Source organism: Plasmodium cynomolgi, chromosome 13 (genome assembly GCF_000321355.1).
Source record: "Plasmodium cynomolgi strain B DNA, chromosome 13, whole genome shotgun sequence".
Lineage (NCBI taxonomy): Eukaryota > Apicomplexa > Aconoidasida > Haemosporida > Plasmodiidae > Plasmodium > Plasmodium cynomolgi.
This window is the reverse complement of record NC_020406.1, coordinates 1,908,631-1,931,692: the sequence shown is the minus strand read 5'-3', so window position 1 is coordinate 1,931,692 and position 23,062 is coordinate 1,908,631. Positions and strand designations below refer to the sequence as shown.

Below are 23,062 nucleotides of genomic sequence, written 5' to 3'. Positions count from 1 at the left end.
TAAGTCGGAAATTTTTTTTTTTTTTTTTTTGGCAATTTTTTCTCTTCCTATAAACCATGTGGAGGTCTCTTTCATAAAAACAAAAACTCCAATTGAGCGCTGCGAACCAGTTGTACAATCGGGTACTACCTATACCGACATTTCTCAAATGAGGATACAGCATCCCGCGTGAGGAAATATTATTGTAAACGGTTGGAGAAAAAACAACTCAAACAAAATTAAAAAAAAAAATGGAAACTCAGTGTAGTATGCGCTCTGCATAGAAAAGGAATTTCTTCTCCGAAACATAAAACATTATCCGTTTGAGTAAAAATTATTTCCCCATTATTTTGTGTTAAACCTGCTTTCCCCTTGGGAGTTTTTTTTCCCACCCACGCACAGCCATTTATTGGTTAGCGGCCATTTGTTGGTTAGCGGCTGTTCACTACTCAGCTGCCGTTCACTACTCAGCTGCCGTTCATTAGTCAGCTGCCGTTCACTACTCAGCTGCCGTTAACTACTCAGCTGCCGTTCATTAGTCAGCTGCCGTTCACTACTCAGCTGCCGTTCACTACTCAGCTGCCGTTCATTAGTCAGCCCCCATAATGTAATAATGGTACCCCTCCACTTTTGCGCATTTACAACTCTTTTGTAACCTTGGAGGGTTCCCTTTTTCTTCTCGTCCATATTGAAGGGGAAAGAAGAAGGAGACCAGGAGACCCACCCAAGCGGGGGAGAAGCCCACTCGACTTCGTAGCCAAACCGACTCGACTTCTTAGCCAAGCCGACTTGACGCCAGCGCCCCCCCCCGTGTGATGCCCAAAATGCAGTGACCCAAATGGCGAAACGAAGCGACAAGAAGAACACTCCACTCGACAGGCACAAAGTGTTCGTCAGAAATATTAGAGAAAATGACGTAGCCACGCTGGATGAAGAATTTAAAAAAATCTGTAACAAATATTTCTTCTTTAAAAATAAAAATAACTCTACGAAAAGTGCTATCTGTTCATTCAAAACAGATAAGGAAGCAGAAAATTTTATCCAAAAATATCATGATAAGAAAATAAAAAGCAGCAATATAAAATGTGAATTTGCTTTCAGAAAAAAATATAGTGATAAAAAATTAATCTCTATCACATACAAACGAAATAAAATTAACCACTCGAATTCCATTCAGTTATACACCAACTGTGATGTCGATACCTTAGTCATCTTGAGCTACTTGAAAAATCTCTTCCTCTTAAATAAACACTTGTTGGTAAATATATTAGATGAATCTAATCAGCAGGAGAGGAAGACGTGGCCAAGAGAGCTGGGGTCCAGGGGAGGGGATGGGAAAAGCCGTCCCACGGATAATCAACGGATTGATATGAACGATGATCTTTCAGAAGAGGTCACACAAAACAGAGACGGTGATGGAGACAAACCTGACGCTGACCAACCCAGTAATGGGGAGGACGTCCAAGTAGTTGTCGAAAAAAAACTCAAAGAGTTTGAAGAAATTGTCGTAAATATTGAAAAAACGAACAAAATTTTAGATAACAGAACGAAGCAAAAATTAATCGAAAAAATGTCCAATAAAAATAAATCGCTAAGTAATAAAAATTGCTTTGTCTACACGGTTGAATTTCTAAATTTAAAATTAGCTGCCCATTTCTACACATATATTAATAAGAAAAATTTTTTAAATTACCTAGAAGATAACGTTAAAAATGGGGGAGAAAAAAATGTCTTTTTTTTTCACGAGCTCTGCTACATCAGCAATAACAACAGGAGAGTCATCGTAAAAAATATTAAACGAACCTGCCATGTGGAAAATTTACAAAAACTCTTCAAACATATAGAAAAGGATCCATCAATTTATATTCCCAAGAAAAATAATAAAAAGCAGGGGTACGCCCTGGTTACCTTCTCTAGCTACCAAAACTTGAAGAAGGCCCTTCTGTTGAACAAATCCAGATTGTGCGGAAGCACCATCACTGTAGAGGAGGACAGAAATCCACGACTCTTCAAACTGCTCGGTGTGCAGGTGGACGGCACTGGGGAGAGAAGCCACCAAGGAGGAGGAAACGGTGGGGCAGACAAAGAGGCCGATGGAGAGGGAAGCAACGACGAGACAGACGATGGAGAGGGAAGCAACGAAGAGACAGACGATGGAGGGAGAAGCAAAGACGGGACAGATTATGGAGAGAGAAGCAGCGACGGGACAGACGATGGAGAAAGAAGCAACGAAGAGACAGACGATGGAGGGAGAAGCAGCGACGGAACAGACGATGCAGAGAGAAGCGACGACGAGACAGACAATGCAGAGAGAAGCGACGACGAGACAGACAATGCAAAGAGTAGCGACGACGGGACGGACGATGGAGAGCGACGCGGCGAGCGACACGGAGAGCGAACCCGCGATCGCGCGAGCGACGTCGAGGAAGGGAAGACGCTGTTCATCACAAACATCCCGATGGGGAGCACCGACGAAGAAGTGCAGAGCTACATCACCAAGAACATCAGCAAAAACTACATATACATACAGATGTGCAGAAACAACGGGAACAAAATTTCCGCGTTTGTAAAGCTGAAGCATAAAGAGGATGCTGACACATTTTTGAAAAAAATTGGGGAGTACCAGGAAGAGGAGGAGGAAGAAGAAGAAGAAAACCAAAACGTAATTGACAAATTTTACAACATGCAGAAGAAAAAAAAGGAAAGAATGAAACAGATTCTCCTTAAAGATCATAACAGTGGGAAAAATGCCGAAATTTTATTTTTCAAAAATAATTATTTAATGATCAAAAGGGCAGTCAGTAAGGACTCCATAAAGAATAAAAAAAAAATTCCCATGGAGGAAGAAAAAAAAAAAAAGAAAAACAGACTGTACAATAACATACACCTGGTACAGGACAATGACATAAACAATGATCACCTGGGAGAAAACATAATCAAAAGAAACAACGACTTAATGGAAAAAAAAAAAACTCTTAAAAAATAAAAACTTCCTGATAAACCCGTGCAGAATATACGTTCGTAACTATCCAGCCTCTTTGGAACAAAATTTATTCAGGCAACTGATAACGAAATATTTCACTCCCCTATTTATGCAAAAACACAATTTAAAAAAAAAAGAAGCTTTCAAAAGAGCCAATGAAATTGTTAAGAAAATGAAAATTATGAAAGATCACACAGAGAAAAAAGAACCAACGCAAAATGAGGAAAAAAATAAAAAATTAAAAGATAAAAAAAGTACCAACATAAATGGGCAAAATTTGATATGCTTCATCGACATTAACAAACATGAACATGCCAAGCAAATAATTCACCTTCTCCAAAATAGGAATATTTACGAACTCATTAACGAAATAATCTACAAAAAAAAGTTTCAAACCATTCGCAAAAATAAAAACATCATGTATGTTGATTACTGCATTGAAGACATACGAATGGTGCATATCAAAAAATTAAAAGAAGAAAAATTTTTAAATCACATAAGGGAAAAAAATGGAGCGGCAACCAACTCGCTCACCAAAAAGACTATTAAAAAAAAGAAAAAAAAACAAAGTAGGGGAAAAAGGCAACGGGAAAAGAGACGCCTTCTAAAATTGCAAAACGAAAACACAAACATCGCTCATGTAATTAAAAGCATATCGTCAACCCATGTGCAACCGTCGAATGTGACAAGTGGGCAGGAAAAAAAAAACGCCCAAACGAATGGTGCACACAAAATCAACGCAACGAAGAAAAAATCAAAGTTGAAGTTGAAGGAAAAGTTGAGGGAAAAGCTGAGGGAAAAGCACCTCAACCAGGGTGCCCATTCCAAGGAGGCGAGCAAAAAAAAGAAAGGAGCCTTCTTCCAATCCGGGGAAAAAAAAGAAAATACCAAAAAAAAGACGAGCAAAAAGCTAATCAAAAAGGCCGGGAAAAAATCCGCAACCAAAAAGGATAAAGAAATTGTAACGAAATGAGAAAAAAAAAAAAAAAAACACGTGATACCCCTCGCGCGCATAGGCCTACACTCTACTGTGTAGTCCACCTGTACGTTACCTCGTGTACCATTGCGTTTGCACACACGCTTACCAACGTTCACCCCATTCACGCGCCGCACCCCACCCCTTCTGCAGGAATCGATACAAAAGGACGTTTTGAATTTTCTCAAAAAAAACAAAAAGTAAAAATATTCGACGTGGATTCCACCCCTATTTTTCCGCAGCCGTATCGTTGGCTCGGCGCGAGTTTGTTTTCCCCCATTTTAGGAAGTCCAAAAATCTTCGCGTAATTAGGGCCCCCCCTACCTGTAAACATAGGTCAGGAAATGAATGTGTTCCACGTGTGCATGTTTGCCTTTTGTATTATTTTCTCCTTTTTATTTCTTTTGTTTCCCCTTTTTTTTTCCTTTTTTCGCGTTTTTTTCCACAATTTGTTTTATTACGCTTTTCAAAATGTGCCTTTTGTACTTCTTCAATGTCTTCTTCAAATAGGTCATTTTTTTTTCTTCCCTGAACTGATTTATGTTCAACTTCACATTCTGGATTGTGCATAAAAAAAAAAAAAGTCATAATTTGCAATATTTTTTTTTTTTCCAAAACGGGTGAATAGTGCTGACTAGCCAACCAAAAGGCGACACATTCGCCTGAACAAGTCAGCGAAATGGGGAGTTACACGGGTATATACAGCTAGCCATTTTGCTATTTTTTTTTTTTTCTAAGACGTGCAAGGCCCTCTTCACCGCTGCACTCAAAGATACAGTGCGATACCATTTCGTGCGAGCTTTGTATATTTGCTTTAATCAAAAGGGGGGATACTTCCAAAAGGTGCACATACAAGTAGCTGGAGTACTTCTTGTCCCTGTTCTTCTCACGCTTTCCCTTTTCGGACTTTTTTTTTTCCTTCCGTTTCTTTGCCAAAAAATGCTTCAGCAGGGAAAAGTCCTGCATGGTGCTCCTGTCGATGCGCAAGTTCACGTCGCACAGGTTTATCCTTAATTTTTGGACAACCTGCGTTTCGGGAAAAAAGGGGCCGCCGCGAAATGGTTCCAACGAAACAGGGGCAGCAAAATAGGGGCAGCGAAACAGGGGCGGCAAAATAGGCACGGAGAAAGGGGCGCCACAAAACGGGTGGCCCCTTATTCCATACGTTCCAATCTTGAAAAAGAAAAATTTTAAAAAACTTCAGCCGCAGGGAGAAAACGTTTGATAAGTTATTCGCGTCCTTTTTCCCATTTATCGGGAAGGTGAAAATTTTCCGTCCGTTCACCCAGTTGGGGGCCGCATTTTGGCCATCCTTGTCCACCGAAATTACCTTAACGTGATTCAAATTTTTTATTTTTTCCAAGCAAAAGTCATTCACATTCAACCCCAGGGAAGACATTTCTTCTTTTTTCAAAAAAACGTGTACGCCCCGTAGGAAAATTACGTAGCTGGTATAATCGCGCGTTATAAACTCAACGGCAATTATGTTCACTAAAAAGTTGAAGGAATAGCCATTTTTTAAATCATCCATCATGGTATATTTTTTAAAATTACTTCGAGAACATATGGATTGTGAATAACTTTTTGCCATGGACAAAACACTTTTCCTGCTAATCCGGTGGTGTCCATTTCTTCCTCTCCCTCCCCCTGTGGGAAGTTCATCCTCATTACACACGTCTCCCCTCTTTCCCTCGTAATATTTAACCACCTTGCTGCTAAGGTAAAAAAAATAATCCACCACTCTTTTGTTAAATAACAAGATGATGTAGTCGAGGTATATGGATACCTCCCCCACTTCATTTCCCTGCGAATTTGTTTCGTGCCCTTCGCTGCTACTCCTACCGATACTGCTAGCGGTGTGTTGCTTCCCCCCTCGATGGCTCCGCATGACAACATTAAACTCCTTTGCGCGCAGAAAGGGGGACAACGTTTCTTTCTTATTGGGTAGACAAAAAAATAGCTTCATTTTTTTCCTTAATTCGTTCACTTTGTGCACATTATTATGTGACGCGCTTTTCCATTTTCCGTTCACACTTTCGTCATTGCTGTGGGAGTTACTGGCAAATTCGAATGTGGGCTGGTTACTCCTTTCCACTTTCGTACCTGACTTGTTAAAGTAAAAATGTTCTTCGTTCCGTGCAGGGGATAACTCCTGCTCATTGCCTTGTGCGCCATCTGCTTTTCCTCCCAATGGGGGTAAACTCTCATTATTATAAAGAAGCAGTTTTTTTCTTTTTTTTTCCTCCCCATTTGTTTTTATCTCTTCCAAGTGGGTGCATTTATTTTTTTTTCTTTTCTTTTTCCTCTCCAACCTTTCGTATGTCTCCTTTTCGTGCAGATTGGCAATCATTAATTCGTTGCTTAAATTATTTTCTCCTGCACATATCATATTTTCCCTTACAGTGTCATGCATTGTATGTCCTCGATTGCTTCCTCCCCCCCCCTGCCTGCCACGGTGTTTATTTATACTAAATAAATGATACGAACTGATGTAGTAGGAAGACAGATTTTTTAGAAAAAAGGAAACGTTCTGTTCACCTGAACTGTTCATATATTTAATAATTGTTTTGTGAAGGAAAAGCAGAAGCTGATCTTCGCACTCGACATAATTGAAAGGAACATTTTTACAGACGTGTTCATACCTTTCTGTATACGAACAGGGGGGTGCACTTTGGTCAGGTAAAAAGTAAAAGGGGTGAATCATGGAGTTATAGTAGCACTGTTTGGTGGAAGTTTTCCCATTTGGATCACTTCTCAATCTTCGCAACATTTTCTTGTGTACGTTGAGGAGAGGGTCCTTTCGCTGAGTGGGGCGTGCTTCCCCTTGTTCGGCTGGAGAAACACCATCTGTGCAGAAATCCGTGTGACATTTCGCTCTGTCTTTCTTGGCGCACTTTGCCGCCTCCTCCCCTCTCCTCTTCAAAAATGTAATTTTCCTTTCAAACAAATAATTGGAAAGTTTTTTCTTTCCCTCCTCAACATGATTAACTCCTGTGTGGTTGCCATCCCGGTTGGGATCCTTCCCCTGGACCTTCTCATTAGGACAGATAAAACTATCTTCGAGGAGAAAATTTTTTTTTTTTTCCATTTTCCCACCATTACGATTCCTACTCTTTCTATTTTTAACTTCCACCATTTTGTGAAAATTTATTTCAAAATTTTTCAAGTAAAGGATGTATTCCCTCTCCCGTTTGCATTGCAAAGAATTCTGGCCTCTCCCCAAGGGTCCTCCCCAATACGCCCTTAACACATTTAAAGCTTTCCTTCCTTTTTCAAAAACAAATTTCAACCTCTCTATCGTTTGGTCATTTATGTACATGGTCATACTGTCAATGGAGACAAAAGTTCGCTCCTTCCGTTTTATGAGGACTTCCATTTTGCGAACTTCCAAGTATCGAAGTACGTTGCTTACGATGGGGCAGTACAACGGCGGCATGTGTCCAAACAAATGGAAGAAAATCTGCCTCAGGGGGAAAAAAAAAAAAAAAAAATCACATAACATGCGTAAGGTCTCTGTGCCTATGTTTGGGCCATATGCAAACGAGTGACGAGATGATCATTCCGTTTTGCTCTCACCGAGGGGGGGAAATTACGAACGTCATTCATAAAAATGGAACTTTCTCCACTTTTGCTAAACGAACTGTTGACTACGTCTTCGAAGCAGAGAATCAAATTGTCAAATGAAAAGGAATAGATCGTTTCGTCCTCCGTCTTGGAAGAACTGCTACTCGGGTCTCCACTTTTTTTCCCATACGCATCATGGATCAATCCTCCCCCTTCGTAACTGCTCATAGTTATCCTTTTTAGAAATAATCTCAAAAAGTAAAATTTCAGATGGAGGTTTGTTGCCTCCAAATTGATTTTAACGTTCATTCGGTTCTTCTCTGCAGGTACTCTCTTCACGTTACGCCATTCCTCCGAAGAACTTTTGAATAAATTGTGGAGCCCACTAAAGAGAGCGTCAACATAAGAGTTAGCCTTTCTCATCGTATTAAGGAGGAACAAAAATTGATGTGGTAACATATTGCAGTTTGTCATTCTTTCTTCTTCCGTTCTCCCTACCAGTGTTATGTTCAAAATGAGGCATCTTCCGTTGGACATACAGCATGCTGGTTCTGTTTGATATTCTGCCGCATCTCCCTTATCACTGCCACCTCGAGTAAAGGCCTTCCCATGTGCATAAGCTACGTACATGAGCTCCTTCACTCGGTTTGTTTCTCCTATGGATAAACGTAGAATCCTCTCCCTCAATTTCAATCTTCTAAAAATCCGCATGCATACGTATGCGTTTTCTTTTTGTGCAAAATGAGAATTAGCTACTTTTCCATTTGAGAAAAATCCATAGGACAGTAAAAAATTACGAGCGGTTACGTTTGCAAAAGGATGTCTCCCTCCTTCTCCCCTTTGTTGTGTCGAGATGGATAAACTCCTACACGACAGAGTGAAGGTACACACATACTCGAAAAAAAAATGAAGTTCTACAAACGTGGAATTAATCACAATGCTAAAACGACTAGTGCTACAGACAGATGTATTAGAAGCCTTTCCTACCCCATCAATATTTCCCTCTCTGTGATTGTCCCTTTTTTCAAGCCACGTCACATGTGTGTGTTTCTCCCTGTAGTAGCTCATCCTCCTCAACATATACGACACGGCAATGTACGAATTTACACCTGGAAAAATTATCTTTGACCTACTTAGAGACAACCAAATGCATGCAGTTTGTGTTTCTCTAAGCAGATGAATCCGAGCTGTGAAAAAACAAAAAGCTATTTCTTCACAAACGTGGGGCATCAAATAATTGAGAGTAAAAAACTGGTCCTCCTTTTGAACCCTAATAAATTCTAAGGTACGCAAAAAATGGAGTAATTTCAACTCAGAAATGTTTTTTTTAAAAAGGAAGAAGTAAGTCTTATCCAGCTGTACCATCCCCATATCGACCTCCTTGTGCATATCAACCCCATCAATCAGTAACAGTCCCTGCACCAGCCGTTTTTTCTGTGTAAAAATACGGCTCGCTTCTTCTCCTGTTAGAGATTTTTTTCTTTGACTGCACCAACATAGATGAGTGCAACGGTACCTACGAGGTGAATGTGTCAGATTAGAAAAGGGTTTTCCCCTCCTTGGGCATTTTATTCGCTTCTGCTTCGGGGTAAATTTACCCCTGTTGATGTCTCCTCCGTGGTTTCTTTTTTTCCTTCTAAAGTACACCTTTTTATTCCTCTTCATTTTTATAGAACCTATTATATCCTTGTCATTTCTTTTTTCCGTTGACCGATTTGCTGCACAGTCATGGCAGCATGAAGGAGAGTCTCCGGGTGAGCTTCTTTCCCACACAACTGACTCCTCCATTGGGTAAACCCTACAGGTGGGTGGATCCTTTTTATAGCTATCTCCAAAATGGAAATGGCACCAATTAGGAACCTCTAATAGGGTTGAATTACCAATTAGTCTTTTCCCCTTTACGAATAATAGGCCATTTTCCTTTTTCCCCAAACGGGACATTCCACTCCTCCTCCACGGGCGCTTGCTTCTAAACAGCGTTGCATTCTTTTGGGACCCCAAGTTGATGCTCTCCCCAAAATGGGTATGCCTTCGAGAGAGGAACATCCTCAAACGTTTTTTCTCCTCCCCTTTGTTACTCCCAATATGTTTTTCTTTCCTCATTCTCTTTTTACACATGGTGATATCACTCATGCATCTCTTTGCTTTTTTTCCCTCCCCCTTGACCATCTCGACAACTCTGAGGTGCACTATTTTGAGGTGAATTTTTCTGCTCACGAGGGAGGGGGTAAAGGGGATGGCAGCAACCGCGAGATGGGTACCACGTGCCAAATTGCAAGTACGCATAAAATGAGGACACACAAGCTGCCTATACCGCGTACCCAATAGGTTTTCCTATTTTCCCCATTTTCAGTTTTACCTGTTCGCTTGGGCTTCAACCTTTCCTTCAGGGCCAGCAGCAGATCCGAGGTCCTCCCCTACGGAATGACCTACTCCTTTCGTTTTCTTTACCAAAATGGAAATAAAACGTACCGTCCTATGCACGTCGTTTAATACGTCCAAAAAATTATCATCAAACGTTGAACACACAGTGGGGCTGTCTAGCCGAATAAAAGTCAAACTACTCCCTTTTTTTTCATTACACACGTTTAGATAATCACAGGTGAGGGTGAAGTCACGGCCATGCAGGGTGATCTTCTCCGAAATGACATGCACCATTTTTTTGAAGATAACAATTTTTAAGATAGCGGAGAGGACCTACACGGGGGGGGAAAGAAACAAACGAGGGAGGCGCGTTGAATCGGGTGCAGCAATATCCACGAAATAGTGAAAGCTGCGACGGTGCGTCGAAGAGATGATGTGACGATGTACCGCTTCACCGATGTACCGCTTCACCGATGTGCCGCTTCACCGATGTGCCGCTTCACCGATGCGCCGCTTCACCGTCGGGGTCACTGCCCTCTGCGCAGCTTACTTTAGCTCTGCTCGAGTCCGCCCTCAGGTGCAAAATCGATATGGTCAGTTTCCGTGCTCTCCTTCTGCTCTTCCTCTGATGCGTCTGCGAGAGTGGTTAGACAGGGTGGCGAACTGTGTGCGCGACTAGCCAGGTGAAAGGGGTGCAGAGGCGAATAGGTGCAAAGGCCGGCAGAAAAGACGTCACTTAAGCGGATGAGGCATTCCCCAAGGTGGACTCCCCCTCCACGTGGGGCCAAATGCAAAAGCATGTCCAGTAGAACATCTCCCTTACAACACACAATAGTGTGCACGGTTAATCTTTCCTCGATTTTTTCTCCATTTCACCAAGCAAGCCTTACCTGCAACAATGGTGAATGCCTTGCCTGTCTCAGACACTCCAAAACAAAATTAACTACACCCACGGTTAGTAATTCCATCAGGGGAAAATAAAAGAAAGCACTTTTTACTTCAAAAAAATATTCCCTGTTCATTTTGCAAATGGTGAAATTATGAACGAGGCAGGTAAGTCTTCCACTCGAGTTAAAAACTCGCACGTTTTGCAAAGAAAAATGGAATGAACGCTTCTCTAAGTGGAGATTCAACCTGTTGGAAATTAATACAAACGTTTTTACAAAATCTTCATCTAAGGGGTCCAAATCTAACAGTACTAAATTGCCCTTGTTACGAAATTGGAAATATACATCATTTGCACATACGTGAAGGATAAAGCTCTTCTTCTTATCTGCGCTTCTTTCCTTTTCATCCTCCATTTTCCATTTTCCCTTTTTTCTCTCATCCGAGCTGTTGGCATTATGTGGGTACGTCTCCCCTCTGTTGCCTTCACTCCGGTTAAGTGTTTCCCCCCTTTTGCAATGCGTATTTTGGCCTCCCCTTCTGCACAACTTGGCAGACCTATTCGTTTTTTTTCCCACCTGGACGAGGTCAAAAAAATTCTTCACAAAATTAAAATAAATCAAAGGCCATACAGAATTTAAATTCATAAATAATTTTTTACAATCAATTTGAATTTTTAATTTGGCATTTGATGATGTAAAGCTGTTTGTAGGATGGGCTGCTTCTCCATGGGTACTCCCCTCCTGAGTGAAGGAAGAAGGGTCCTTCTCATGGTAGCCACCTGTTACACCTGTTCCACCTGTCCCACTTATCCCACCTGTCCCACCTGTTCCACCTGTCCCACCTGTTCCACTTATCCCACCTGTCCCACCTGTCCCACCTGTCCCACCTGTCCCACTTTGTCCCTCTTCCACACAAAGGCTCACATCATACGCAGTCGAAACGTAACACTTCCCATCCTCGACACACAACAAGTAAAAACGTTCTACCCTTGAGCGAACCAAATTGGATGTTCCACCTTTTTCCAAAGAAAGGTCATTCATCAAGAGACATAAAAACGGAGTTGTGTCCTTCTGCTTCATGTACAGCTTCACCATCTCAATGTGCAAAGTAACTCTGTTAACAAAATTGTCCAAAAAGTTACACTGTTGAGGAGGGGACGTCTTCCATTTGGGGGCCCCCCTTTCATAATAATACACATTATTATTGCTTCGAAAAAAAAAAAAAACAATTCGTACAAACAGTTTAAATAAAAATAAATGCTCAGGATGAACACCCCCTCCACGGAAACACTCCTCTGCTGGTGATCGTAGCATGTCCGGAAACTCCCAGAAGAAATGGTGCATGCCGAGCGGTCGTTGCAAAAAATGGAAATTTTCTCCAAGTCGAAAAATGACGAAATGGTCTCTATTTTTCTATTTTTCGTTATGTACACATTTGACAGAACTACTTCGATGGCTGCTGTGATAAAGTTCTGTTTCCTCCGTTGCGTCGTGGCACCATCAGTTGTGTCTCTTTGGCAATCCCGCTTCTCCTTCGCCGTGGCACCATCTGCCGTGTCTCTTCGGCAATCCCGCTTCTCCTTCGCCGTGGCACCATCTGCAGTGTCTCTTCGGCAATCCCGCTTCTCCTTCGCCGTGGCACCATCTGCTGTGTCTCTTCGGCTATCCTGCTTCTCCCTCTCCGTGGTCTCATTTTGATCAGCACATTGCTCCCCATTCTGTTGCATACTTTTTTGCACGAGCAAATGGCACCTTTCTATGTCAACATCTATTAAGCTCAACATGGAGAGAAATAACTTGGCCACACAAAAGAGAACCTTCTTCCCTCTATTAGTAGCATCCGCACTACTTTTCTTTCCCTTTTTGGAGGGTTCCGAAAAAAAAACGGCCTTTTTTTTTCCCCCCCCTTCTTTTTTTCCATTTTCACATGAACCGTGCAGAAAAAAATTTCCCACTTGGCACCGAATGGACCATTTTGCAAAAACAAATTTTACGTCGTTCAAATGTACGCGTAGCGCATTTTTTTTATATTTTATATCCACGAAAATTTCACTAATGCTAAGCTTTTTTGTACTGATAGATAGGGAAAAAACGACGCAGTAGTTACTCCAAACGAAGGTTCTTCCAACTTGCAAGGGCTTCTTGAATAGCAGGACTATTAAGAGAGTTGAAACGAGCACAATTGCGGTTGACAAAAAAATTACTAGGCATCTCATGGATGATAAGTAGGGGCACGGTAAACAGCGGCACGGTAAACTGCGGCACGACAAATAGCGGCAAAGCTAGGTAAGTGAACGAAACGGCAACTCCCGCGTGGTGAATGCTTCCTTCCGCGTTTTGTGATTAAGCGAACGTGGTAACGACGAAATTACGCCTCCGTTCTGCGCGTCAGTCGAAAACATGCGTAGAATGTGCATCACACACGTTACGCACGTTCGTGCGTTCATGGGCGGCTGCCTGGCTGCTGCACTGCTAACCACTTCGAACTCGCCTTGGGACGCTGTCATCCATTTATGTACACGCTAACCCCCAAATGGCGTTGTTTCCACAGGAGTAAACATCCTTCTTGTTTGATGCATTGAGTCGCAAATTAAATTGAAGAAGCGTGCAACGCAAAGGCGCTTCACTCACATAAGAAATACACCTACATAGGACAGTATGCTCCATTCTTGTTTTTCCATTTTGTGAAATCCTCTTTTTTTTTTTTTTTTTCTGAACACTTTCAGTTAATGTAAAAGTGCATGAACAGGTCAGCAAAAAAAAAAAAAAAAAAATGAACGAAGAAGGTGAATTAAATGTTTTTAAAAAGGACGAAGTTCCCGCAAAGTGTAAGAAAGAGAAAAGGGGAGATAATTACACACGTGCTCCTAGATCGATGTCGTTGTACGATTTACCAGCTTTCATCAATTTGGAATGAGTTCACTGTTCAGAGTTTTTATTCCCATCGCAGGGGGAATTAAAGACCATATGTACCTGCAGCACATGTAATGGGAATATATTTTTTTTTTTTTTCCGGCAGCCATTGAAGGGTGGATTATTATCATCACGAACATCCACGGAGAAGCAAGGGACGACTACATAAAAGACGTTTTTGAAAAATATGGACAGATAAAAAATTTGCATTTAAACTTGGACAGACGTACGGGTTTTTTAAAAGGCTATGCATTTCTTGAATTTGAAAATTTTGTGGATGCGAAAAGGGCCATTGATGGTAAGAACGTTCTTCACAAGAACGCGTGCGACGTGTTCCAATGGCTTTATCGGCGTAACTTCCGCATCGGACATAACTCATTTCACCACTGTTCGTAGCGTTACACGATCAAATTACGTCCACGTGTGGTTCTCCTGAACCTGTACTGCAGTCTGGTTAGACGTAAACTGCATTTTTTTTTTTTTTTTCCAGAAATGGACGGCGCAACGTTACTCAATCAGGAAATTCACGTGGATTGGGCATTCGTGCAGGAAAAAAATAAGAATTGATTTTTTCCTCAACCCCCCCATTTGCGGATATAAAAATATGTAAAGTGATTTCCCCTGTGTCGCTTCCCACGCGTATACACCTCCCCTTCCAAACCGTTTTTTCCGGATGAACGCAACGAAATTTTTGTCCGTCTGATGGAAAGCTCTGCCTGTAGATGGGCAGCATGTGTAAATTTATTTCCATCACTACCTAGGCCTTTTCAGCTTCCTCGCAAATCGAATAATCGTAATTGTAACCGTTCGTGTGTTCCTGACGGGCGAGACGGCCATTAAAATCCGATCCGCACATCCCATAAAACATACTCTTCGCTAAAAAACAGCCTCTTCTAAATTTTTTTTTTTCTTGCAAACCGTATGCTACTCGCAAAAGATGTCGTAGCAGAACAATTGCACACGTTAAGAGGGCGGGAGAAACAAAAAAAAAAAAAAAAAAAAAAACACAGTAAGGGCAAACTGATTTCGCACAACGTGTAGCACACATGAAGCACAAATCAAACACAACCATGATAGGAACAAAAACAAGGGGCAGTTTCGAAGGGGACTTCAAACCGGGTGGAGGCCAAATCGGCTGCTGGCCAAGTCGGGGGGGCCTACGAAACGGCCTTCTTCTTCAGTAAAGACGAAATGGCGATGGAAAACGCCTCGAAGGAAGACAAGGGGTGACGAAAATCAAGCGTGAAGTAATCCTTTGAGTTTTTCCCAAAAATTAAAAATATTTCCTCTTCATCATTGTTCACAATTTCAAATTTTTTTTCTTCTTCTTTTTTTTTAAAATTATTTGTGATCACATCAAAGGGGAACCTTTTCCTAAGCACGTGTTTTTTTGGGTCCCCCTCCCCACTACAGCTGCCTTCGTAGGGAGAATGCGAGGGGAGTCCACACGTTGGAAGCCCCTGCGAAGGGTGACTATCTGTTCCTCGTCCGGCACATGTGCTAGCCATTTGGGAGTCCCTCATGAAAGAGTCACTGCTGACATACTCAATAACATCGTTTATGGTTTTCCCTACAAAAGAATCCTTCCGCGAGTTGGCTACTACACATTTTTTTAAAATTAATTGCAAATTTTTCGCACTTGCTAATTTAACTCGGCCATAAAAAGGCAACTCGTAAATCTCCTTCTCATCATTCCAAACTGGACATTTATTTTCGTAAATAATTTTAACGTCTTTATTAAGCTTGTAAATACTGCATATAAAATGTCTTGGCAATTCACTTGTTATATTTGATNCAAAACTGATCGAAATTGTATTTTTTCTTTCAAAGGAAGGAAAAAAATTGGCATATTTTTCCGTAATTCCATTGTCATATATTTTAATTTTCATGCCTGTAAAATTACAAATTANAATTCCTAAAAAACCGGAAATGTTGAAAAAGGGTTTTTTTTTTTCCCCTCTTTATACCTTTTTTTAATATTCTTATCATACTTGTACAGGTATACTTTATTTTCTCCTTTTTTTTTAAACCCCATCAAAATTTTTTTCTTCTGATTGCTTTTTAAAATGTAGCAACAGGAGTAGTGATCGCTAAAATTTCGCAGCCTTTGTATTTCGTTTATGACGTATCCCTTTGGAATGTCATTGTAGTGATGAAATTCTTTTTTCGTTTTTTCGATAAATGGAGAAAAAATTTTCTTGTCGATTAAATTTTTGTTAAAATGTAAATTCCCTTTGCTCATGTCTACTTCCGTCATGTTGTTAACCATGCTGTAGTGATTATCCGATTTGAAAATATTTAGCGCTCCGTAAAACACTCCATCGTAGTGGTTCCCATCGTAGTTCCCGTCGTAGTTCCCATCGTACTTCCCGTCGTAGTTCCCGTCGTAGTTCCCACCGTAGCTCCCACCGTAGCTCCCACCGCGGTAATCCACATGGGGGTAATTCCCCTGGGAAAGACAACTCTGCTTCTTTTTATTCATCTCCATCTCCGTTTCTCCCATCATCTGTTTCATCACCCTTAAATTATCTCTCATTTCGTTGTATTTCTGCTTTACCTGACTCTTCGCCTTATCGTCCAAGACGATCCAACACTCCGGCAACTCTTCACTTTCAAATATACTTACTAGCTTCCAAAAGCAGTATTCGATAATTTCCATATTATCGATTTTATACCCGCAGTAGGTTAGCATCACGAGGAATTCATTTTTCACATCCTTCGCTAATATGATTTTTTTTAATAAACTGAATAAGTAACTTAGCTGAAACGTATGGAGGGTGAACAGCAGTTCGATATTGAGGTATGTATCTCCTTCTCCCACGATACACGAAACTATGTGCTTTATATAACGTGTCATTTCTTCTGTTTCTTTTTCAGAAAGGGTGCTGCTCCGTCCTTCTTGCAGCTCTTCCACGGGGGGGCACTCCGCCTCATCGGTGCGATCGACGTGGCACACATGCTCAGCGGCGTAGTCCCCATGCTCAGCGGCGTAGTCCCCATCCTGAGCGGCGTAGCCCACATGCTCAGCGGCGTAGCCCACATGCTCAGCGGCGTAGCCCACATGCTCAGCGGCGTAGCCCACATTCTCAGCGGCGCACTCCTCATCATGGGTGCCCCACTGCACTTCGCGACCACTGCTATCGCTCACTCGATTCGTGTAATCCGCGCCACGAATTTCATCCCCTCCGTCTGGCAACGCAAACTCGTCGCTCCTCTGCGTGCAGTCGCCGATCCGCTTCGTATAAACAGTGTCCCCGTTGTCGTAACAACTGCCCAAATCTGCGTAGCTCTTAGTGAGGGGGGCCCCTACCCCCATCGGAGCGCGCACCTCCGCATTCGAACCGCCTCCCCCACTTTCGCAATCAAAAGTTGTGCTATTGTCAGACGTGTAGGACCTCCTCTCACTGTGATCCCCTCCTCTTGGGGATTTCTCCACCCCAACCTGGTTGCCTTCCTCCAAGCCAATTTCCTCTTTTTTTTTTTTTTTTCCCAAAAGGAAGTTATAAAATAGGAGATAATTTGATTCATCACAAAATGTGTGCTCTTTCTTCCTCAGCTGATAAAGTTGCATGAAGTTTATCTTTTCATTTTTTTTTTTCCAACACGAATTTCATTAAGTAGCTGTGAAACAGGCTAACCATTTCGATCAACAGGTGAATGCTCCTCAGACTTATCAAATTCTGATTCGTTGTTATAATTATTTCGTAAAATTTTATTGGTGCTTCTTTCCTCAATCGGGTTGAATACTGTGCATGCATTTTGTCTGCTCCTCCGTGTGGCCGCGCCTTCTCGGGTGTACCTCTCCTTTGGACACAGGGCCACGCGTCGCCCATCTGATGAGGTTGCTCCCCCCGGTTGGTGAAGCGGTCGTAGCGGTCATGGCGGTCGTAGCGGTCATGGCGGTCGTAGCGGTCATGGCGGTCGTAGCGGTCATGGCGGTCGTAGCGGTCATGGCGGTCATAGCGGTCGTAGTGGTCGTAGTGGTCGTAGCGGTTATAGCGATCGTGATCAAAGCCATCAAAGCGCTCCTCGCCATTGTCGGAGTGGACCTGGCAGCCCTTCCCTCTCCGCATGGCATAACTAAGTATCTTATTTTTCACTCTCTCGATAATCCCAACCCTGCTGCTTACATAATAATCACTCTGCTCATCATGGGACAATTTTTTTAAAACCCCTTTTAACATCGGCAAGGCGTTTAAAAGATTGGTCCTAATCGTCATGATGGTAGAAATAGTGTAAGTTTCCATTTCCACGTCTTGGCTATCCTCTGCCACGCACGTTCCGCTTGGTGCACATTTTTTATTTGTGTTCCTCAAACATGAATCATCTTTGGACAAAAAAAAATTATTATACATAATATGATCGATGTCAGACTTGCTCCTAATTTCATGAACATACGAGTCTATATTATCAAGCAACTTTTTGTAAGCAAAAACATATCGATCCAAAACACACTCCTTCTTCACATACTCTGTTACAACCAATATGACATGCTCACAGCTGTAGCATTCACAAGGTTCTTCTAATTTGAATTTCTTTCTCGATATGAATCCTCCAACGTTTTCGTTCCCTCCTTTTATATCTCCATTTTTGTTGTAAAATTCTTTTTTTATTATACTCTCCAAATGGCATTGTCTATCTTCCCACTCGCTCCTGTGAACCTCCATTAGTTCTTCTCTCTCCCTCCCCTTCGCCGTTTCGCACTTTCTCTCTTTGGAACAGTCCTCTCCCAAGGGGGGGAAAAGGGAAGAACAAGAAGGGGCAGCAGAAGAGGCAGAAGAAGCTGAGGCAGAAGAAGAAGCATATCAGCCGAAAGACGAAGGCCGATGAAGCAGACCTTTCTTGTGATAATCCTTTTGGATGGGGTACATACCCCTCGGGGGAACTCAAATGGGGCTACCAGCTAGGGGAGCACTCGTAGGAGAGAAAAAAAAAAAAAAACTACGCTTGGCGAAGTTCATATGACATGCTCGTAGTGCTATCACTTAATAAGGTTAAGTGTAAACAAAGGGTGAAGGGACAAACAGAAGGCCCATATTTCATCTTAGCATTGCGACGGCAAAGGGGAGTTACAAAAAAGGGGGGGGCTACCCACCTCACCCCTTCACAGTTAACATATATTCTGAATGTGCAACGTGTGGGGCCACTTCAGTGGAGAATAAAAAAAAAAAAACAAAAAACCAAAAAAAAAGTAAAAAAAAAAACAAAAATGTGTGCAGTGTATTATGCGCATATATATGTGTACACTATCAAAAGCATTGCGAATTTTCGCTCGACTGCCCCAAAACGAGATGCCATACAAACACGCCACCAAAATAATGCAGACGGCCTGTATCTTTTAAACTCTTCTTTAGCTAATCATTCCAAAGACAATCGTTTTGTAACGCGGGACATGTGCCTGCCTATTCGCTGCGCTGACCTTGCTCTGTAGATAAAAAAAAAAAAAGTCAAGCGGAATGTGAACTTTTTCACACACTTCGACTCGGTAAAATTGGCAACAATTCGTACAGTTTTATTTTCCTCCCGTGTTTTCCCCTACCGTCTCTTCTTTGCCCCCTTGGTAGCCCTCGTTGTTGTCCCCCTTTCCGCCCTTTCCTTCGTCTCATTGCAACTAGGTCAGGCGATTGGGACACGCGCAAATGCGGACATTTTCTTCCTTCCAAAAGGAGGAAAATTATTCACTTTTTACACAAACGAATAGCGAAATTGGAAGGTGGGGGGTTACTCATTACGGCAAAAAAAAAAAAGTTATGTATGCCACTTTTGCCAACTGAGCGAGCTGTCGCATATGTACCACTGTGTCGAGGTGGAGAACTCCTTTGTTCACATCCGCAAGGGAAGGGAGGGAAAAACTTCAGCTATATATTTTATATGCAATATTATGTGCGTTTATTTTTTCCCCCTTCTACGGCAACTCATTATTTTTTGTGTCAAAGAGCGCCACGTTTATCTTAAAGACGATCACCCGTTGGGGAACCTCGTCCCAGCAACAAAAAGGGGAAGAAATCGGCCAAATGAGAAGAAAATCAACTAATTTTTCTGCACCAAAGGGGAGAGAAAGCAAAGTCAAATTCCAGCAAAGCTTTCCTACTCGGTTAACTCTCAATTTGCAAACGATGTGAACTGTAAGCACCTTTGAGATATTCTTCCGCCGGAGGTTTATACCAGTACGTCATTTAACGTAGAACGTGTGCGGTGAGGCACATGGCGGGAAGGGTGTTCTCCATTTAGCATACAGCTTTACATGCATTTGAGTACCATATGTACGTGCATCCCTGCGCGGTATGCTCCAGCATATTTGGTGGCTACAATCCTTCACGCCGGAAGCCGCACGTCAGTCGGCGCTCCTCCCTTTTTTTCGTGCCCCCGTACGGGATTGCATAGCACCCTTATGGGAAGCGACTTTTATATCTCCTAAAATGACGCAGCGAAGAATTTTATTTTCCTCCCCATTGGTTGAAGCGAGGAGTTTTTTTTTTTTTTAACCAAAACGTGGCATTTTAAAATTGCGCGAACTTTATGCGCAAAGATGTTATCTCCCCAGTTATAGAGATTGTGACATGAGTAATTATGTCATCATTGTGACCATTTGTGGCTTCTCTTCTGCGCGCCAGCGAAGGGGGAACCCTTTTTTTTTTTTTTTTATAACCTTCAGTTTTAATGACCTGTTGGCAGCATTTCGTTCGCAGTAGTTCCTTTTTAATAGCCCCTTTTTAACAGCCCCTTTTTAACAGCCCCTTTTCAACTGCCCCTTTTTAACCCCCCTTTCTAAAAGATCCCTTGGAGCGATTCTCCTCATCCCCTGCCTTATAGCTGTGCACTACTGCTTCCCTTCGAATGTGACCGCTTGGCAGACTTCAAGTGGGGGCAGTCCGAATGTGCTCATCTGCTGCCAACCACCGAGTAGCGTCGAGAGGGTCTGCTTTGGGACAGTAGATTCATATAAACGGGTAAGTGGTCAGGGGAAGAAAGGAAGAAGTGGCAAAATAAATAAATAACGTCAATGCAAACGGCATGGCGGCGGACGAAGCGGCGCAGAACAAAAACGAACAGGAACCAGTGGAGGATGTAGACCCGTCGAACTTGAAGAGAAAAAGTGATGGGTTCCTCTTCAGAAATTTTAAGAGACTCAAGCAGAAGCTGCAGGGGAATGAAGGCGAGGAGGGGGAGCCGCAAAAGGGGCAGCCAGGGGAGCTGCTAAACGAACCGCTAAACGAACCGCTAAACGAGCAGCCAGACCCTCAGGCCAACCTCTACCATCGCGTGCATATCGCAAACAACTTCAAGCACAACAAAAAGAGCAAAAAAATTATAGATGAAGATTACGAAAATGACTCAGAGGAAGTGGAAGGGGGCGGAAAAAAGGGAAGCGAGGAACCAACAGATAACAGCAGGAAGAAACCCAAAAGTGTGAATGACCACCAAGGAAAAAGCGCAGCGAAAAAGGCAACCACCAAAAATGACAGTGTAAAAAGTAAAGCAGATTTAAAAAATGCAAAGCTGAATGGGAATGATGTAGAAAAGGGGAAGAGTAAGGAAAGGGAGTCAATAAATAACCCTTCTGTAGAAAAGGAACTTAAAAAACCCAAGAGGGGTGCGAAGGAGAAGGGAGGTGAAGAGATGGAAGATGAAGAGGTGGAAGAAGAAGAGGTGGAGGAAGAAGAGGTACGCAAAAAAGAGGCACACAAAGAAGAGGTACGCAAAAAAGAGGCACACAAAGAAGAGGCACACAAAAAAGAGGCACGCAAAGAAGAGGAGGATGACGATGAAGAGGTGGACGAGGAAGAAGAGGACGATGAAGAAGAGGACGATGAAGAGGAGGACGATGATGAAGAGGTGGACGATGAAGAGGAAGACGAAATGAAAGGATTCATCGTAGACAGCGAAGAAGAGGAGGAGGATAGAGAGAGAGAGAGAGAAGAAGAAGAAGAAGAAGAAAGAAGGAAAAAAAAAAAAAAAAAAAAAAAAAAAAATTATGATTATTATGAAAATAAAAGCCTAGACGAAGAAGATCTAGAACTAATCGCAGAAAACACAGGAATGCAAGTAATTAGAAACGAAAAAGACACGAAACATCGACGATTAAAAAAGATTAAAGACTTACAAGGGGGAGACCACGACAAGGATGATGATGATGACGATGATGACTTCTATGCAACTATTGCAAAGAATGATGACAAAGGTGAAAACAAAATCGACCGGCTAAGGGATAAGGACTACTTTATTGATGATAGCGAAACGGCACTGAAGAAGCAGAAGGCGGATCAGAAAAACAGCTTATTCAATTATGAAGAAAACCAGTCTGATGGTGGAGAAAATGAAAACGATGAAGAGGAAGAAGAGGAGGAAGAAGAAGAAGGGTACCCAATCTCATCGGATAATATTTACAAAACAGACTCATACATTCATGAAATTATTAGCCAAACGTTTGGAGACGTTAATGCTGTCCTGGATATCATTAACGTATCTCCTGCGAAGAAGAAAAAAAAATACGATTACGAAAATGACGAGGATGAGGATGAAGAAGAGGATGAGGAAGAGGAAGACTACGAGGATGATCACGAGGATGACGACCGCGCGGAGAGACGACGTGAAGGACACCGGGATGGCCACCTGTTCTCCAGAGATATCCTTCTGGATGATGAGGAGGAAGAAGAAGGACCCAGGAGGATTAAAAAGAAGAAAAAAAAAAATCGGTCAGCTTTTTCGATCAAATTAATGAAGACATGAACAAGAAGGGGTTGGAGGAGGACTCCGATTACGAGGTGGACGTGGATGAGGAGGAAAATGAGCGGTACGTCGCGGAGGAGGAAGAAGAAGAAGAGGAAGAAGAAGAGGACGATGAAGAGGACGACGAAGAGGACGACGAAGACGGCGACGACGATGACGATGATGACGACGGTGTGGATGACGAAGCGGATGAGGACGACGAACTGGATGAAGACAGCGACTGGGAGAATGACCGCGAACTGTACGAGCGAGAATTCAAGCAAGTGTGCGATGAGGAGTATGACAAATTTGAGGAATACGAGGAGTATGACGATTTTGACGAGTTTGACGACCTGCCCTACTACGAGGACGCCATAAGCAAGAGTGACAAGTACGGAGAGGGGAAAAGCGAGAAGGGGAAAAAGAAGAAGGTTTTAAGTATCCTAGATGGGAGCGACAAAGGGGAAGAAGAGGAAGAAGAGGAGGAGGCAAAAAACGAAGCAGAAAATAAAGCAGCAGGGGAAGCGAACCAAATGGACCTGTTCGGAGAGGAAGACATGACCGAGTCGAAGGAAAAGTCGGGAAAAGCTGAAAAGGGAAAAAAAAAATCCAAAAAGAAGAAGAAAGAAAAAAAAAAAAAAAAAAAACAAAAAAATTAGAATAATAAATAATACAAAACAAATAAGG

The 23,062-nt window shown here is 42.3% G+C and overlaps 4 protein-coding genes across 4 annotated transcripts; 2 read left to right on the top strand and 2 right to left on the bottom strand.

Annotated features, from left to right (window-relative positions):
- Positions 1-230: 230 nt before the first annotated feature.
- Positions 231-2,965, top strand: PCYB_135060 (hypothetical protein; the record flags this gene model as incomplete). Its single annotated transcript, XM_004224531.1, has 2 exons — positions 231-246; positions 810-2,965. The coding sequence occupies 2 exons, from the start codon at positions 231-233 to the stop codon at positions 2,963-2,965; spliced, it is 2,172 nt and encodes a 723-aa protein (XP_004224579.1).
- A 2,648-nt stretch (positions 2,966-5,613) lies between these two features.
- Positions 5,614-11,960, bottom strand: PCYB_135050 (hypothetical protein; the record flags this gene model as incomplete). The annotated part of the gene is made up of 5 exons (XM_004224530.1): positions 5,614-7,398; positions 7,515-9,711; positions 9,862-10,136; positions 10,757-11,453; positions 11,721-11,960. Coding segments are annotated over 5 exons (5,193 nt in total), but the record flags the coding sequence as incomplete, so codon positions are not given.
- A 1,566-nt stretch (positions 11,961-13,526) lies between these two features.
- On the top strand, positions 13,527-14,233 carry PCYB_135040 (RNA binding protein; the record flags this gene model as incomplete). The annotated part of the gene is made up of 3 exons (XM_004224529.1): positions 13,527-13,539; positions 13,773-14,018; positions 14,157-14,233. 3 exons carry the CDS (start codon positions 13,527-13,529, stop codon positions 14,231-14,233), a joined length of 336 nt encoding a protein of 111 aa, XP_004224577.1.
- A 590-nt stretch (positions 14,234-14,823) lies between these two features.
- PCYB_135030 (hypothetical protein) lies at positions 14,824-18,627 on the bottom strand (the record flags this gene model as incomplete). The annotated part of the gene is made up of 3 exons (XM_004224528.1): positions 14,824-15,487; positions 15,634-18,392; positions 18,612-18,627. 2 exons carry the CDS (start codon positions 18,625-18,627, stop codon positions 17,251-17,253), a joined length of 1,158 nt encoding a protein of 385 aa, XP_004224576.1. The 3' UTR covers positions 14,824-15,487; positions 15,634-17,250.
- Positions 18,628-23,062: the final 4,435 nt, after the last annotated feature.